Raw genomic sequence first — 15,903 nt, forward strand, 5'->3', positions numbered from 1 at the left:
GTTTTGACATTGAAGCTTTTTTTCAGTGAGGATGTTTATTTTCGACTTTTGCTGCAATATGAGGAGTGGAATGTGGAGCTGCCTTTTAGGAGATGTGCTAAATTTTTCATAAGCAGCAATAAATACTTGACTGAAAGTGGTAGCGGGTTGCGAGCATTTTAATCAGTGAGTCGGAAATGTAGGTTGATCATTGGTTAATAATTTTTGAGCGTTGGGATTGTTTGGGAAGAAAGCTGAACGCTGCTGTGTTGAACTTCAATTAAGAAAAAAAAATCATTTATGGTTGCCTATTTGAAGTATTGAGGAATTAGCTTAACGTTATGTAGTTGAGCCCGCCAGTCTCAAGTCTGTTCTAATACTTCCCCTACATATACATAATGTGCCACCTACTTACACGTGTACATGTCAAGTAATATTGCTGAAGTTGCAAATAAGATGATATGTTTGGCTAGTCTATGTTTCTTTCCTTATCTGAAGGAAGCAGATGTTCTCTGTTATTGTCAGTCTGTCTGTCATCGTTACTGAAGATTGTGTTATCTTAATTTTAGTTTCCCAGATCTTAATATTACCTTGTGCTGGATGGATACACATAAACATTAATTAACTTTGTCTCTTAGATAAGCATTTCCTTTATAAATATGTATGAATAATGTTTTCTTTGTAGTATATCACCACATTAGCTTCATTGTAATTAATATTAATAATATAAACCAAGCTGCTGTGTATCATCAGAGACAAATGCCGGAGATGGTAAAAAATGAGATAAACTCACTGTAAAATGTCGATAGCCAGAACACTTGGACAACGATGGGCAGAAGTTGAGTATTTTCAGATTCAGTAGGAGAAAAATCCTGTGGGATCAGGAGTTTGTTTACATGGTTTGTTTCTGGCATCTATTTTCACCCTGGTATTTTTGATCCATTTACATTTTGTGAACAGGATGTTTTCCTTTTTCATTCCTGGCCTGCTCTTTCCAGTGTCCGTAATTGATAACCTCAGCACATGACATCCCAACACTTCCTACCAGCAGCAGCTCAGCCATCACAGACAGACAATTAGGACTGCTTGGTCTGAAGAAGCTGAGACAGAGGGATTTATGAGAGGGATGTGCACTACACAGTCCCATAAATACACAAATATGGATACACAAGTGCAGATGCACAAATACGTTCAGTGACCTTCAGACCAAGAAAAAAAAGTTGAGGAATTTTGCAGTCATTAGTCGTGGCTGCCCCATCCCCGGAGGTGTTCAAGGTCAGGTTGGACGGGGCTTGGAGCCCCTGATCCAGTGGAATCCATGGCAGGGGGGTGGAACTGGATGACCTTTAAGGTCCCCTCCAACCCAAACTATTCTATGATTCTTTGATTCCTGAGCCCCTGCAGCAGAACATAGTTTTGGTAATCTGAGCTCTGGCTGAATTTTCCAAAGAGAGAATTAAGTAATTATTCAGACAGTTATATGTAGGAAAGGGGTGGGTTTATCACCCACACATCACTAAACATCCTTTAGTGAAGGTTTTTTCATAACCAAATTTTAATGCATACTCCTCATTATTTTTTCTTTTGGAAAACGGTTACATAAAAATCTATAGGAATCAAATAACCTTTTTCTGTTCTTATCTATCACATCATTTATTGCTATCCCAATACTGTCTTTAGCTTATTTGGGGGCCAATCCTTCTCCTTTTAAGAGCTAAGAGGAAGAACTCCCAAATGCAAACCTCAGCATTTTCCTCCATTATTTTAGTGTCAATTTGTGATGATACCGTAACTTAATCTGTTCCGAATCTGTCAGAGACTTCATTTAATTTTCAAGTTTTAATTTTTTGATACAAAATATTGTATGCTAATTAAGTAATTTGCTCACTGATTAAGACAGTATCAAGCTCAGCATGAGTCAGTCACCAGAGATTAATATGACATTTTAGGCTTTGCCTGCAGAAGATATAATGAAATAATGAAACCCTTTTTCTGTAAAAGTATCAGATAAAAAGGAAACTTCTTTTTGTACCAAAAAGTCAATAGCAATGTGGGTCTGTGTAAAGCGTACAGGTTTGTGAGCAATGCAGGTAGAGTGCTTTGCAAGCTTTTTTCATTTTTTTTTGTGATATTTTGGCATTTATGATGCTTGTGATTATAATTTCTCCTTAATCTATATTTTGATGGTTTTATAATAAATTGTTGGAATATGCAGGAGTTTTCTAATGCAGCAACTGTCTTTCACCAACAGCAGGGGGTTTGTGTGGTGTATAAATGCTTACAAAGTGTAGATTTTACAGCTGGTTTTGCCAAATACTCTGCTTACTGAAATCTACTGAGGATATCTGGGTGTTGCTTAATATTAACGCATCAATTTGGTAATAATCCTTTAAACAGTTTTAAAACTCTACATTTCAGAAAATATTGATATCCTGACACATGTAGATTGCACAGAGTCAAACAGTTATTTTTACCTTGTTTTCCCATTGTGATACCTCTTTATATGATATATGTTTCACGAAAAGGCAATAGAGAATACAATTAATATTTTAATAAATACTGCTGATGATCTGACTTCAATGAAGTACTCCCTATTCTTGGTTTGGTTTTTCTTGACCATTGTATGTTTGTGTAATACACCACCAATATTTAGAGCAGAATCAGCTCCTCTCTTTTCCTTTCTTCTCTTCAAGTTTTATCTTAGGTGACAGCAACACTTGAGATTTTACTTAGTGAAGCACAGCACTGAGAGCGTGTGATGCATCCGCAGTGTGTTGGAAGCAGCACTGAGGAGGGCATCATGTCGTTGCCACGTTATGTGACAATAATTGTTGAAAGGTGCCCCTTTAAAAGGAGGATATTGTAGGCAAGAGAGTGAGACCCATCACTTGTATCTAACATCCAGAATCCCATTTGATCTATAAATGTTTTTAAAGCTGCTTCCATTCAACTTTGGAAGAGGCTGCTGTGAATCTGTTCATGCACAAGCAAGCATAGACAGTTGGTCTTTGAAGCTGTGCCAACTTAATTGCTTTGCTAAGTACAAGACCATTTAGGATATCAGAGTTTCTCCAAAGATAGCCAGAGACACTATAGAGAAGGGAGTTTCTTCTTCACAGGACATAGAGTTTTGCTTTGTGAATAAGAGGTGTGTTCCTCTTTCCTCCCTGTATCTCCTGAGGGTCGTACTGGTCTGTTCCAAAAGGGTCAATCAAATCCTGAAAGCCCTCCCTCTGTGCCTTATCCTGCTAAGACAGCTCAGGTATATGAATACTTCATAGACGACGAGAGAGTACAAGTGCTGCCTTCTTGTTTGCCCTGTGCTAAAGGGTTAACCTTCATGTCGCTGTGCTAAAAGTGTTTATTGCTTTGGCAGAGTGAGCATCTGTCCTTGTTAAGCACTGCAAAGCCCAGCGTTCATCACTGAGTTAACTCAAAGGAATGACTTTGCTTTAAGGGAGCTCTTGATGTCATATAACACGCAATTACTTGATGGTTAGATTCCAGTGATAGGGTAATTAATCGAAAAGAGCACAGCAGAAAAGAGACCTTGAAAGGTTGGTTTGACCCCAAGGCTTTGTTCTTGAGTTTTGCTTAGGCTTGCTGCTACAGTTTCGTACAACTGGTAGAAGTTGATGGCTAATTTTCTTTGGCTTGTATAGAAGCAGATATTTTATTTTGTATTTACTTTCCGTTAAGTCTTTTAAACGTGTTTTATATTAGCAGATTTTAGTATGAGTCAGCTGACGTGAAATGCTAAAGGGCAGGTTTTAATAAGGATATTAATGTTTTGTTCAGCAAGTATATTGAGTTGAATGATGTTAATTTACATTTAGAAATAAAAAATGTCCTTCCTTCTGTTTATGGTTAAGCTGAGGTTTTTGATCTTTTACTTGATTTTAATATTTGATGTTCTTAATTTTTTAAAGCCAAAGCCAACTGAAACAGTCACAACTGATGAGTCTGGGGTAAGATTAGTAAACTGACCCCAGTGGTTTTACCTCTACTTGAGTTTATTCTTTTTACCATGTCTATTTTCCACCGATTTTTTCTGTATTTTTCATAACTGTCTTAATACAAAGGTGTTATGCAGTGGTTTGCATTCATTGTCAGTGTATTATCGAAGTCTACTACAAACAAACCCAATATGATCCTTATTAACAAACCAGAAAACTTGGAAATGCATGTGATGTGTGAAGCATTTCTACAGGTCTTGTGTTTTTAGCATGTATTTTTTTCCTTTCATGTCATGTTTATCGAGGTGAAAAGGCCTTCAAAATACATTTTAAAATCTTACCTCTTCCACCTTTGCATTTGATGTTGTTTTTTTTCTGGAAGTGTTGCATGTTTAAGTTTGTATTTGGTTTGACTTCTTCATGATGCTCTTCAGAACTCTGAAGACAGCGCTAGAATCTCCATCACTTTTTTCCGTCTGTTCCGGGTGATGAGGTTGGTGAAGCTGCTTAGCAGAGGAGAAGGAATCAGAACTTTGCTGTGGACATTTATTAAGTCATTTCAGGTTAGCAAAACTTATTTCAATTTGCTTTAGAATTACAATGATGTATATGCCTAATTTTATGAAGCGATGCCCTGCGGAGTCCAAAACAAATTCCTTTTGAAATTCATGCTATCAGTAATGATGTAGCTAAATACATTTGCATACTAATGCCAATATAAACTTCACCAGTTACTTCAGTGAGTCCAGGAGTCATTGTTTGTCGTTTAATATTAGCTGTTACCATGAGATTTCACTAGTACTTAAAAAAAAATTATTTGATATATCTAAAGGGGACAGCTTTGACACACACAGCTCTCATACTTGCACACATTTTATTAGATGACTGCAAAAGAGGAATTTCATCTATTTTTTATGTAAAACTGATTTAATAAGTGTAACAAATAGATATTTGAATCCTTGCACCTGAAAACTCTGATGAACGTGAAGTTAATAAAACTCTGTATAGAAGGAGGTATCTTCATGTTGTCAGAGTCAGTAATGAAAATAAAATTAAAAACTGCCAAAGACGATTCTTCCCCCTGGATTGCCGGCAAAAATAATTTCAAATGTAATGAAGTTTGAGTTCGTTGTATGCAACAGAGTATTAAAAGCAACAGGTAATAACATTTTAAGCATTTGCATAAGTAGAAAAGCCTTGGAAAAGGCTTTGTTGTACAGAGAAATTATTTTCATAAATGGAAATTGAAATTGTGGTGTGAAATTATTAAACGGCGATGCACCTGTCCTGTTTCTAGGCTCTGCCTTACGTTGCCCTCCTGATAGCCATGCTGTTCTTCATCTATGCTGTCATTGGAATGCAGGTAATTATAGCATTTTTTTTTTGGCATGAAACAAAAGTGCAGTGTTGGCTACTCTGAGACTTGTTTGCTAGGGTGCTTGTTAAACATTCCATGCATAGAGGGGTTATATATAAGGCAGAGCCTTCAGAAAAATTTAAATATCTTCTTTTGGTTCTGATTTTGGTAGTCAGAAAACCCAACTGAATGTCCTTACAGTTGAGGAACATGTGCAAGAGCACGATGGCGTTAATTTCTCTGAATTAAGTAATAGCCTTATGGCCAAGGAATAGCAATTTAATTTTGAGGAACAGAACTCATTTCCATCTCTGGCTGAGACAGGATGCTCAAAATGTCTGTGCTTTGGTTTCTGTCTTTGCATCTCTCGTTCTCTGTTTAGTTTGGAGGTTTTCAGGACCGCAATTATTTCTTACTACAAGTATGTAAAATATCTAGTGCAGTAGGGTTTTAATATCAATAAAAGACTGTAGGTGCTAGTTTAAAACAAATAATATTTTTCACCTGAAATACAGGAATACGTATTAGCATTATATTGGTTTATTGATGCTAAATTAAGTTATTAAGAATTATCTTGTACATGTCATGTATTTAATGTGTTTACATCATCATCAGGAAAGAATAAAGAGAGTAAAGAAAGTGTATTTGTGAAAGGCTTTTTCATATATATTAAAGCAAGTTTAGACTGCAAGGCCTACAGCTTCTGACAGAGCAAATCACTAGGATGAAAATCCAAACCCTGTTTTATTGTAGGTTTTTGGAAAAGTGGCCATGAAGGACAACAATCAAATCAACAGAAACAACAATTTTCAGACTTTCCCTCAAGCTGTGCTGCTTCTCTTCAGGTGAGTAACCTTAATTCTTACGTAATGCGTCCCGTTTCATTGATCTATCAATAATGTCTGCAGCTCTTGTACCGTACATTTGTTCAAAATATGTTTGCAAAGGAGAATCAATTTAGCATCAGAAGCACACGCCCCTGTGGCTGTGTGCTGAGCGTCCCTTGGCACAGCAGGGAGAGATGACAAGAAATAGAGGGTGTAACTCGCAGAAGAGAAATATCAGATAAACAGTAGACAAAACCTTAGGGTGGCAAAAGTAGCTTAATCTTTGTGTAGGAGGATCATGGAATCTCTCTCCATAGAGAGCACAAGAGGGTAGACATTTGCTGGGAGAAGTTCCAAGTGTCTCGGAGTAAGGAAAGGGAATGACACGGAAGAAAGATGCCTCTAAAGGTGACAACCCCGAGAGCTCTCTTGCCTGTGGTTCTGTAAATTCTCTTGGCTCCTATGCATTGTTGCTAACCTGGCTGCCAAAACCAGCAGGTCATTCCTTATCTGAGACCAAAGCCATCCCTCAGTGAGATCTGAGTCACTTTATGCATGTAAAGACTTTTGTCTTTGAAACTACTTAACGGGCACAGCCCAAAATGTCATTAATATGTAATTGTCTCTTAAATATTTGACATCACGGGGCTGTACACAGGCATTACCCAACTGTGCAATAGCAATAGTTAGGGACAAGCATTTCTTTAGCAACACGGTGGAAAAGGAAATTAATCTGTTACAAATAGATCCTTTCTTTTATAACAGGTTTTTGTACACCACACTGCTTTTGTACACAGCAGCTCCGCTGCAGTAGGTATTTAACTCCTAAATCACAATTTAGGGTTCAATTTTTTCCATGCAAGCCTTTCTGGTGCATTAGTCTACCTTATAAAATGTGTTTATAATGTCAGGTCTATGCTTGTCATTTCTGAAACCTCTTCTGTATTTTTTAGTTGGTTGCTGCTCTGTAAAGTTCACGATCTGTCTTCACATTTATGCTTGTACGGCTCCAAGCATCTTGTCAGAACTTATCAAATTAATACATCTTTAATCCGTTTTGTTCAAATAATGCTTCATTTATCTTTGTCGCCCTATAAAGGTGTGCAACAGGAGAAGCCTGGCAGGAAATCATGCTGGCATGTTTGCCTGGAAAACGCTGTGATCCAGAATCCGATTATAATCCAGGGGAAGAATACACATGTGGAAGCAATTTTGCCATCATTTATTTTATCAGTTTTTACATGCTTTGTGCGTTTTTGGTGAGTCTAGCTTGTGCTTATCCACAGAAGTGAGCTTTGGCACTTTGAATTTCTTCTGAACTAAAAGAGCAACGGGTTCAGAGAATGATTGAGAATCCCATACCTAAAACGATTTTGCAAGGTTATAGTTTTCCATGCATAGTCCTAAACCCTGTATTTTATACTGATTTTTACAGTGAGAATGGTGAAACACTGTAACAGGTCGACCAGAAAGGCTGTAGATTCCCCATCTCTGGGAACATTCGAGGTCAAGTTAGATGGGGCTCTGAGCTACCTGATTGAGTTGAAGATGTCCCTGCTTATTGCAGGGCAGACTGGACTAGATGACCTTTTGAGGTCCTTTTAAATTAATTAACAAAGCTACAATTCCTTCGACTTCCTAGTGATGCTCTTTGTATTATTTGAACTCAGCAGAATTTGATTTTGTGTCTCTGCAAGTGTGTACTCAAATTGTGGCACCTGAGATATAAATGATAGCTTTTCTCCCTAATCCATGGCATAATGGATTATTTGCTCTAAAATAGTCCTTGAAAGATGTTTTTCCTCATTGCAGGTGTCTGTTCTAAGCTGGTTGATTTGTTCTATTCACAGTACTGTTCCCCTGGCAAAAGGAGAGTGGTTGAACAGGGCTTTGTGGACTAACGTAAACACACGTGTTCCACTGTTCTGTATCATGTTCTGTGTTAACGAAACGTATGCAGAAATCTTATTGTCATGATTGAATCCTGTTAATACAAAAGCTGTTTCCTGAGATCTGGACCGTGTCAAAACATGCATTGGATCCATTCTTTAATTTAGTGCAGTGGCATCTGGCAAATCGAGGAAGAGAAACAAAACCATGTTACAACCTATGTCAAAGACTGAGTGCTCTAAGATAGTCACGCTCTTGTCATATCATTGCTTCCAGTTAGTGAGTTAAATGGTTAGCAAGTATTTTATGTGATATTTGATGATATTTGACAAAAATTGTTTATGAGATCAATTTATTTATTTGAATTCTTAACCTGCTACCTTATCAAACTATTTTATTGAATGTTTTTTAACATTTCAAAATGATTAAGGAACATTGTTCTTAATTACTTTTCTAGATTATAAACTTATTTGTGGCTGTGATCATGGATAATTTTGATTATTTGACACGCGACTGGTCTATTCTGGGTCCCCATCATTTGGATGAGTTCAAAAGGATATGGTCAGAATATGACCCTGAAGCAAAGTAAGTTTGATCGTTTCTCTGATAAGGCTTATAAATAAGGCAGTATAAGGCAATAAATGCAGAGCCTACTATATTCTTTGGGAATGGGTGTACGTTTGGTAACTGATGTATGTTGGTCCTAGGGGAAGGATAAAGCATCTTGATGTGGTTACGTTACTGAGACGCATCCAGCCTCCACTTGGTTTCGGCAAACTATGCCCTCACCGAGTGGCCTGCAAGGTAGGTTTTACCCTATTTTCTTTCCAGGTTTCTCTCATGATTCATTCATTCAGTTCTGCCTGATACATCATGTATGCACAGTAATCCTCTCTGTTCAGAAGACCTCCTTCACCCTCAAGAATTCCCATTTTATTTACAGACTTTACTTAAACCAGCAAAATTAGTGTCATTTCTTTCAGTGTATTCATTTGAATAGTTACCACCAATGGAAAACTCTTCCAAGAGCATCAAAGTGAATGGAGTTGGTCTGTAAATCTATCATTAGTCTATTATTGCCACGTATATGAACTACCACATCCATGTGTTTCTGGTGACCTAGCGTCACATTTGAGAATACTTCAACCCAGTGACATTTCTGATTTCTCTGCAGTCTCAGGGAGAAAAGGGTGGTACTTGACTTTAATTGACAACTATGTTTTGATACAGCATTTTTACAGTCACTTTCATGAGAATTTTGCTGCATATTAAACACAAAAATGAGATTGAAGGGTGGGGACTGCAAGATGAAGTGAGTAACTGTGCAAGGCAACACACAGCAGTGAGAAGACTGAAAAATAAAGTTAATTTCAAATTATGTAGAATTTTCAGGTACAATGTGTAATTTAGATGAGGATTAATTGTGTTTTAATATAAAAGTTGAAAAGCAGTGCAAAAGAGATGACGGTGTCCTCTTTACCTGCATAGTGTGACTTATAGTCATAGCCGAGAACTGAGCTTCAGTGTTTGCAAATGAATTCAATAAACAACTTCTGAAAACTACTGCGCAGTTTTAGCCTTTGTATAAGGATTCGTGTGATTAATAACAGAAAGAAGCAATGTTGAGTGCTTATTATAAGCAGCTAGGATGGAAGATAACTTTTTTTGAAGACACAATTTTTATGCCTCTCAATGATGTATTTTTTGAACCCATCACCGTTTTGGAAATTAGCATTACAGGAGTTTTTATTTTCTAACAAATGCATATCAAAGTTTGTTTTCCTTTTCTCATTTACAGAGATTGGTAGCCATGAATATGCCGCTAAACAGTGACGGAACTGTCATGTTCAATGCTACTTTGTTTGCTTTGGTTAGGACTGCTCTAAAGATAAAAACAGAAGGTAAGTTCTTAGCTGTAAAGCCTTTACTGCACTTCTCAGAAGGTACAGTGCGGCAAAGTTATAATTTCCTTTATTCATATTGTTAGATGTGTGTAAGTCTGCCTTAGTCTTACTGGATTAGGTTTGCTTTTGGATCATGGGTTGTATTCACTGTTGCTAGGATTGATTTACTAGGAAATGAAAGGAAAGGGATAGCACAGCCAGAGCCCAAGAAATCTCAGCAATTATTATATGCTTTTATCTCATCAGATAAAAACATATAACAGTGGCATAACAGGAATTCCACTGCAAGCAATGAATGAGTTCCCTTTTCTGTCCAACCAAGATGCTCCTTCTTCTCTACTCTGCATCTTTTGCACAGTTTGAAAGCAACATCCCCAGTTTGGTTAAGGCCAATTCTGACTGGGTTGAATGGGTTCCTGTCATGGGCTTCGAAGAGGGAAAAGTTTTAAAAAATAGTGATATGTTTCAAAGAATTTTCTATTTTCCTCCATTTTTTCATTATTCTACCATCTTTTACTACTTTCTGTTCCATGCCTTCTGCTATTCTAAGCAGAATTTGAGTTCCACTGTGAATGACAAACTGATGAGATTGAGCCCCCTCAGGCATTGCTGTGGTAAAGGTGAGCACTGCAAGAGGTGGAAAACTGCTCAGTAGTCAGTTGCTGGAACATTCACGCCTGTACAACTGAGTAATTGCTATGATTAAACAAATAAAGGCTCAGCTTTGGATCAGGAAAGAAGTGGCTTGTAAAGAGCAAATCATCACTTTCTGCACAATTTAAGTGGAAGGTATTAAGCAGTAACAGAATAGAGCAAAGATCTGTGGTTGAACACTGCAGTACTCCAGAGACTGATTTGAGAGCCCCAGGAGCTCACTTGCATCCTTTCTTTTCCTTAGTTGTTGTAGTATTGTTATTTGCTCTTTGTATCTTAGGCTTGTTGCAAAGTATTCTTATCACAGTCTTTATTTGCATACAGCTAATTAGTACCCAAAGGATTGTTCATTGCGCCTGGCTGAAACATAATTGCCATCCTTAATTTTTCTATTTCATTGCCACAGGTAACCTAGAGCAAGCAAATGAAGAACTTAGAGCAGTTATAAAGAAAATATGGAAGAAAACGAGCATGAAATTACTTGATCAAGTTGTCCCTCCAGCTGGCGGTCAGTCCGATAAACTGCAATACGTTATTCTCTGTGCATTTTGGTCTTTCTAGATTGTTAGGAACCAAAGAAATAAAATTATTACTTTTTCAATTATAATGTCATTAAAGGACAACAGACAATAACAGCAAAATAAATATAGAGAAAGTTATATCCTGTCACACTAGATCATACATATAGGGCTGATAAGTACAAATTCCTTAGAGCAAAACAGAAAGAAAGAGGAAAATCTTATGCTTATTTTCTTGCTTCAAAAAAATGCCTTATTAGACCTGAATCGAGACTTGATTTCAAGTCATTCAGCAAAATAAACTAAACCTATGCATTAAGCATTCAATGCATTAAGCAAGATAACATGTTTTGTGCTAATTAAGCTTGACCATGTAAACTACATTATGGTTTATATCCTTGTATATGTTGAATGCTTCTGGGAGAAATGTGAAAGAAATTAGTCGTCAGCTTAAAAGTATTTTTACTGCTAAACTGATAAAGCAAGAGGCTAAATTATCTCAGTTACACTGGTTTAAACCAGAGCAATTCCATAGTCAGCAGATAATAGAAATGGCTCAGATTTTTGCTAGCATGACTGAGCCATGAATATGGCCCAAATAAAGAGATATCTTTATTGTAGTTCGCGAGAACTACAAGGCACGTATATTAGGTGTTCCTATGTGCTATAAATGATGCCAAATATTTGTTACATCTCTTTCTTTAAATATATATATCTTAATATATATATTTAGCCTTTTTCAATATATACATTTTTATTACTATGCTGTAGTATAGGTTTAGGTGACTGTTTTTTACTTGCTTTTTCATGTTTTAAAGGTGCAGGATCTGTTGCACTCACCCAGGATGTTTTTATCTAGCCATCCAAGAGACAGACCCGTTGTAATCATCTGGTGTTTCTTGTAGTTTATTGTACTTTTATAGTGTTACGGCAGCTTTCGAGACTGATCAGACTCAGGTTTGGAAGCAGACTCAAGATCCCAGGCCCGATGGTGGTGGAGGCTGATCCCTTTGCGAAGGTGATGCTCTCGGTCTCTAGGGGAGCAGGAGCATGCTGCTGCACTGCCCTTCAGCATGACCCCAGAGCCAGCGGTAGCTTCGTGCCTGGAGGGAGCCACTTGCTCTTGGTGTGGTGGCTGCCGGAGAGCAGTGGGGATGAAGGCAAAAATCCAGCAAATTTGACTATCCCAAAGGGAACTGATACTGCACATTTAAAACAACTTTCTGTGTTCTACTCTGTTGTTTTTAGCCTTACACCTAAGTGCTTGCATGGCATAGATGAATTGCTTTGTTATTGTTGTAACTATGTGCTTGAGCTTTTTCTGCAGCCTCTGTTCCTTTCAACTATGAGTCTTTCCGAATATTCTGAAGCAATTCTGTTTTAGGGTGGTGGCATGGAATTAGCGTTGCCTCTTGCCAACTTTATTCCCCTACACTTTTTTATTGAAATAGAGATGCATGCTTCAGAACAGTGAGCTGTGCCTGCCTAAATCGATCTGACAAACAATCTGTCAAGATTACATTCCTAGAACTAATCTTACATAGTAACTCACTGTTAACTTCAGCTTCATTTCATTGCTGAATATAAGCCGTATATTTATTTTCAGCTTTACTAAAATTCATTGCTAATATTTATTCTGCAAATGTAGTTCTTGAGTGTAGCTAAAAGGCTGAAAACCTGGATCGCTGCTTGATTGACAGGAAATAGAATGGCTTCTACAACCCAGTATAAATAAGAACATGTTGGGAAGTCCTTAAGATTTACCGTCTTGTTATTTCATTTTGGCTTGTTTCTCTCTGGACCTTGTGACTTACTTGAAAACAGAAAATTTTGTAACCCACCTAGAAAAAAGAGGAATATAGCTATTTTACATTCGTATGCCTTATGAGTGTAAAATAGCTTCACATGAAGTAGAAATCAGTTTCTATTGATGCTTAAAAATCAAAAGAAAATTGTATATGACAGTAACACTGTCGATAATAACAATCTGCTCAGACACAGAAAATTTTCTTCAAATAAAGCAACAAAACATCCAAATTGAGGATGTTAAAATCAATTGCATTTAGAAGTATTGAGTGGTCTAGTTTATAATGTTCTTCTCTAGTATTGCTGAACGCTGGATCCTCCACGTGCTCGTGAGCATGCCTCCAGAACACAAACAGAACAACCATTTGCAGAGTAAAATGAAAATAATCTGAGTAACATTTTTTCCTGAATCATAAATAGATACACTAGAAATGAACAGTCGATTATTGGGACTGGTTAAATAACTCATTACTAGAACTTAATTAAACTTTTAATAGTTAGCAACACATTTGCAGCACAGAAAAATGAAACTGCTTTGCGAAAACATAGAATATCGGTCAAATACCTGAATGTTTGAAAGAGTTAACATTCTTGAGAGACGAGAGTAGCAGAAATGCATACAACTCACCAAAGATTCACCTGTTTTCTCTAAACTCCCCAGTCTCCACCTGCAAGCCCGTTTAATCCTGCCTAATATTTTTTGCCCTCTTACAAAAAATTCCTACTGAAATGATTCCTTTGGCTGCCACTAATTGTAATTGGAGATTTGTCTATTTTGTGGTCAGTTATGCTTAGCTGCCTCCCTTTACCTGTCTGTATCTGGCTATATGTGTGTTACTCCAAAAAACAAAGTCAAGGATGGCTCCCCTTGGCCAGGCTTCAGTTCTTGTGTGCACGTGTCTGCAGTACAACTGACTGTGCCTGTGAAGCACACACGCACCTTGCCTGTACCTGACAGGCTTTGGCTGCACGATTCAGCAAACCGGTAATGCATTCATCCGATACACTTGCAAAAAAATTGGTGCTCGTCCAGAGTGATTAATAAGGGGCCTTCATTTCTGCATGCTGAGACTTTGCAGGTGTTGTCATCTCAGGTACAGTCAGTAGTTGTGCGATGTCGTAGCCTGACTTGAAACCTGCTCTAAGTCCAACCCATAATAGTATATCTTATATCGAGTCTGTCACTTCTATGTGCTTGTTCTTTCTAGGAGCCATTTGCTATATGACTTCCTTAAAAGTTCTGTTCAAATACTTGGAAAAAAGTAGTATAAAGGGTGGGGAAAGGCTTATCTGGGGAGTTTGACCAAGGCTAGATTGTAGATCAGCTAAAGGAAGGCAGGCAAGTTTAGATTAGGTGGTTTATAAGAGATCTCTTCCTCATACAAAGCACCATTAGTCTCCTTGAGGAGCTGCCAAGGGAGATTACAGGTGAACATCAAAGCGAATGTTCACAACAAGTTTAGAAATTGGATTTATGGAGTCTATTAAAAAGCTTCTCACTGCTGAGACTGAACCTGTAGACTGATGAGCTTCTCGTGAGCCGTGGAGTTCCTGCTGTTTCCTAGTGGGAACTGGGGGGACTGGGGGCCTTTGAAGAGATGTCAGCGTTTGGCAGAGCAGCTCTTGAATGTGCAAAGATATTTCCTGCAACAGACTGGTCTCCCAACCAAAGTATTTTAAATCAATTATTATTATAATTATTTTTGCTTTGATACATATAAAGACAAACAAAATGCTGGGAGAGTACATCCCTGGTGCATTCTTACTGAAGTCAACGCCTGTTGTACTTTCTCACATGCGTACAGCCCATTTCAGACATTATCATGAGAGGAGCTTATTTTGAATGGTAGAGGATTCATTTTGAGACAGATTTTGTCACAGAGGGAAAAACGAATTTAAAAACAATATTGTGCATGGATTGGATTTCCCCATCCTTTTTTATTGATATGAAAGTAAATTACGTAAAGGAAAAAAGTGAATGAAATTAGCAAAAGATAAAAATACTATTAGAAATACTATCATTAGGGAGATACATTGGGACGTATTATTACTGATAAAATGAAGACAGAAGGAGACTCTGTTTTAATCAAATGTTAATGTGTAATGTTACAGTGTGTGACAAACGATTAGAGAATTTGCTAGAGAAAAAGCTTGCTTATCAGAATTTATTTGTACATAAAAAAACCTAAGACAAAACACAGAACAAAAAAACCAATATTAAGTCTATCCTAAAGTTCCATTAGAGAGTCAAAATTTAGAGAAAATAAATGATATTAAACTAAAAAAATACCCATAGGTTCTAAAAAAGGTTTTTAAGCTGTGTCTGGGCATGTTAGATGTCCCATGTTTAGTCAAGTCAGAACTGTACAGAGTGATACAGATCCCGAGATGGGTTAAGCACATGTCTGTCCCAGCGAGGACAACTGGAATGATGGGAACTTACTGCCCATCCGCTCCTGGGCCCTAACGGTGGAGAGAACTTCGATGCCTGGAACACACCCTCCTTTTATGTATGGCAGGAGCCGACCAGCAACCGTGGTGCAAATAACTATCTCAGGATATTGGAAAAAAATCCAGAGATCAGGCAACACAGCAGGAAGGGAAAAAACTTCACGCCAGATAACTCTAGGAGGGGGGAAAGCATGTGAGAACAAAAGCAATGTTTTTGAATAGAAAACTATTCCTAGTTTTCTGGCAAGCGTTACTCATCGAGAGATCAAACCCGCACAGCTGAATGATTCAGTGGGACTCCTAGAACAGGCACATATGCTCTTAAGATGCTATGGACCAGGTGGTTTCGATGTCCTCATAGGATACCTGCCTCTAGACTGTGAACATTTGAAATTTGCATATTGTTCACAACAGTGACTCTGTAAAAACGCTAGGGTTAATGCACTTGCAGTTTGTCTGTCTTTTCAGTGGAAGTTATTTTCCTTTCTATCAGCGTTGCAGAGCTGATGCAACGCAGTAATGTGAGAAAGCAGCGTGTTGTTTCATATTTACTGTTATCGT

The 15,903-nt window shown here is 37.6% G+C and overlaps 1 protein-coding gene across 16 annotated transcripts in view; it reads left to right on the forward strand.

Moving 5' to 3' along the window:
* CACNA1D (calcium voltage-gated channel subunit alpha1 D) overlaps positions 1–15,903 on the forward strand; it is a 204,485-nt gene that overhangs the window by 169,661 nt on the left and 18,921 nt on the right. For 10 of the 16 annotated variants that reach the window (XM_054076355.1, XM_054076358.1, XM_054076344.1 and 7 more), the window contains 9 exons: positions 3,909–3,947; positions 4,370–4,498; positions 5,233–5,298; positions 6,046–6,137; positions 7,219–7,378; positions 8,467–8,594; positions 8,717–8,813; positions 9,808–9,910; positions 10,974–11,075. In XM_054076355.1, the coding sequence (XP_053932330.1) occupies positions 3,909–3,947; positions 4,370–4,498; positions 5,233–5,298; positions 6,046–6,137; positions 7,219–7,378; positions 8,467–8,594; positions 8,717–8,813; positions 9,808–9,910; positions 10,974–11,075 (916 nt within the window). The remainder of the gene's footprint in view (positions 1–3,908; positions 3,948–4,369; positions 4,499–5,232; positions 5,299–6,045; positions 6,138–7,218; positions 7,379–8,466; positions 8,595–8,716; positions 8,814–9,807; positions 9,911–10,973; positions 11,076–15,903) is intronic. The other 6 variants (XM_054076352.1, XM_054076359.1, XM_054076361.1 and 3 more) reach the window with 1 other exon arrangement.

This window comes from Cuculus canorus, chromosome 11 (genome assembly GCF_017976375.1).
Source record: "Cuculus canorus isolate bCucCan1 chromosome 11, bCucCan1.pri, whole genome shotgun sequence".
Lineage (NCBI taxonomy): Eukaryota > Metazoa > Chordata > Aves > Cuculiformes > Cuculidae > Cuculus > Cuculus canorus.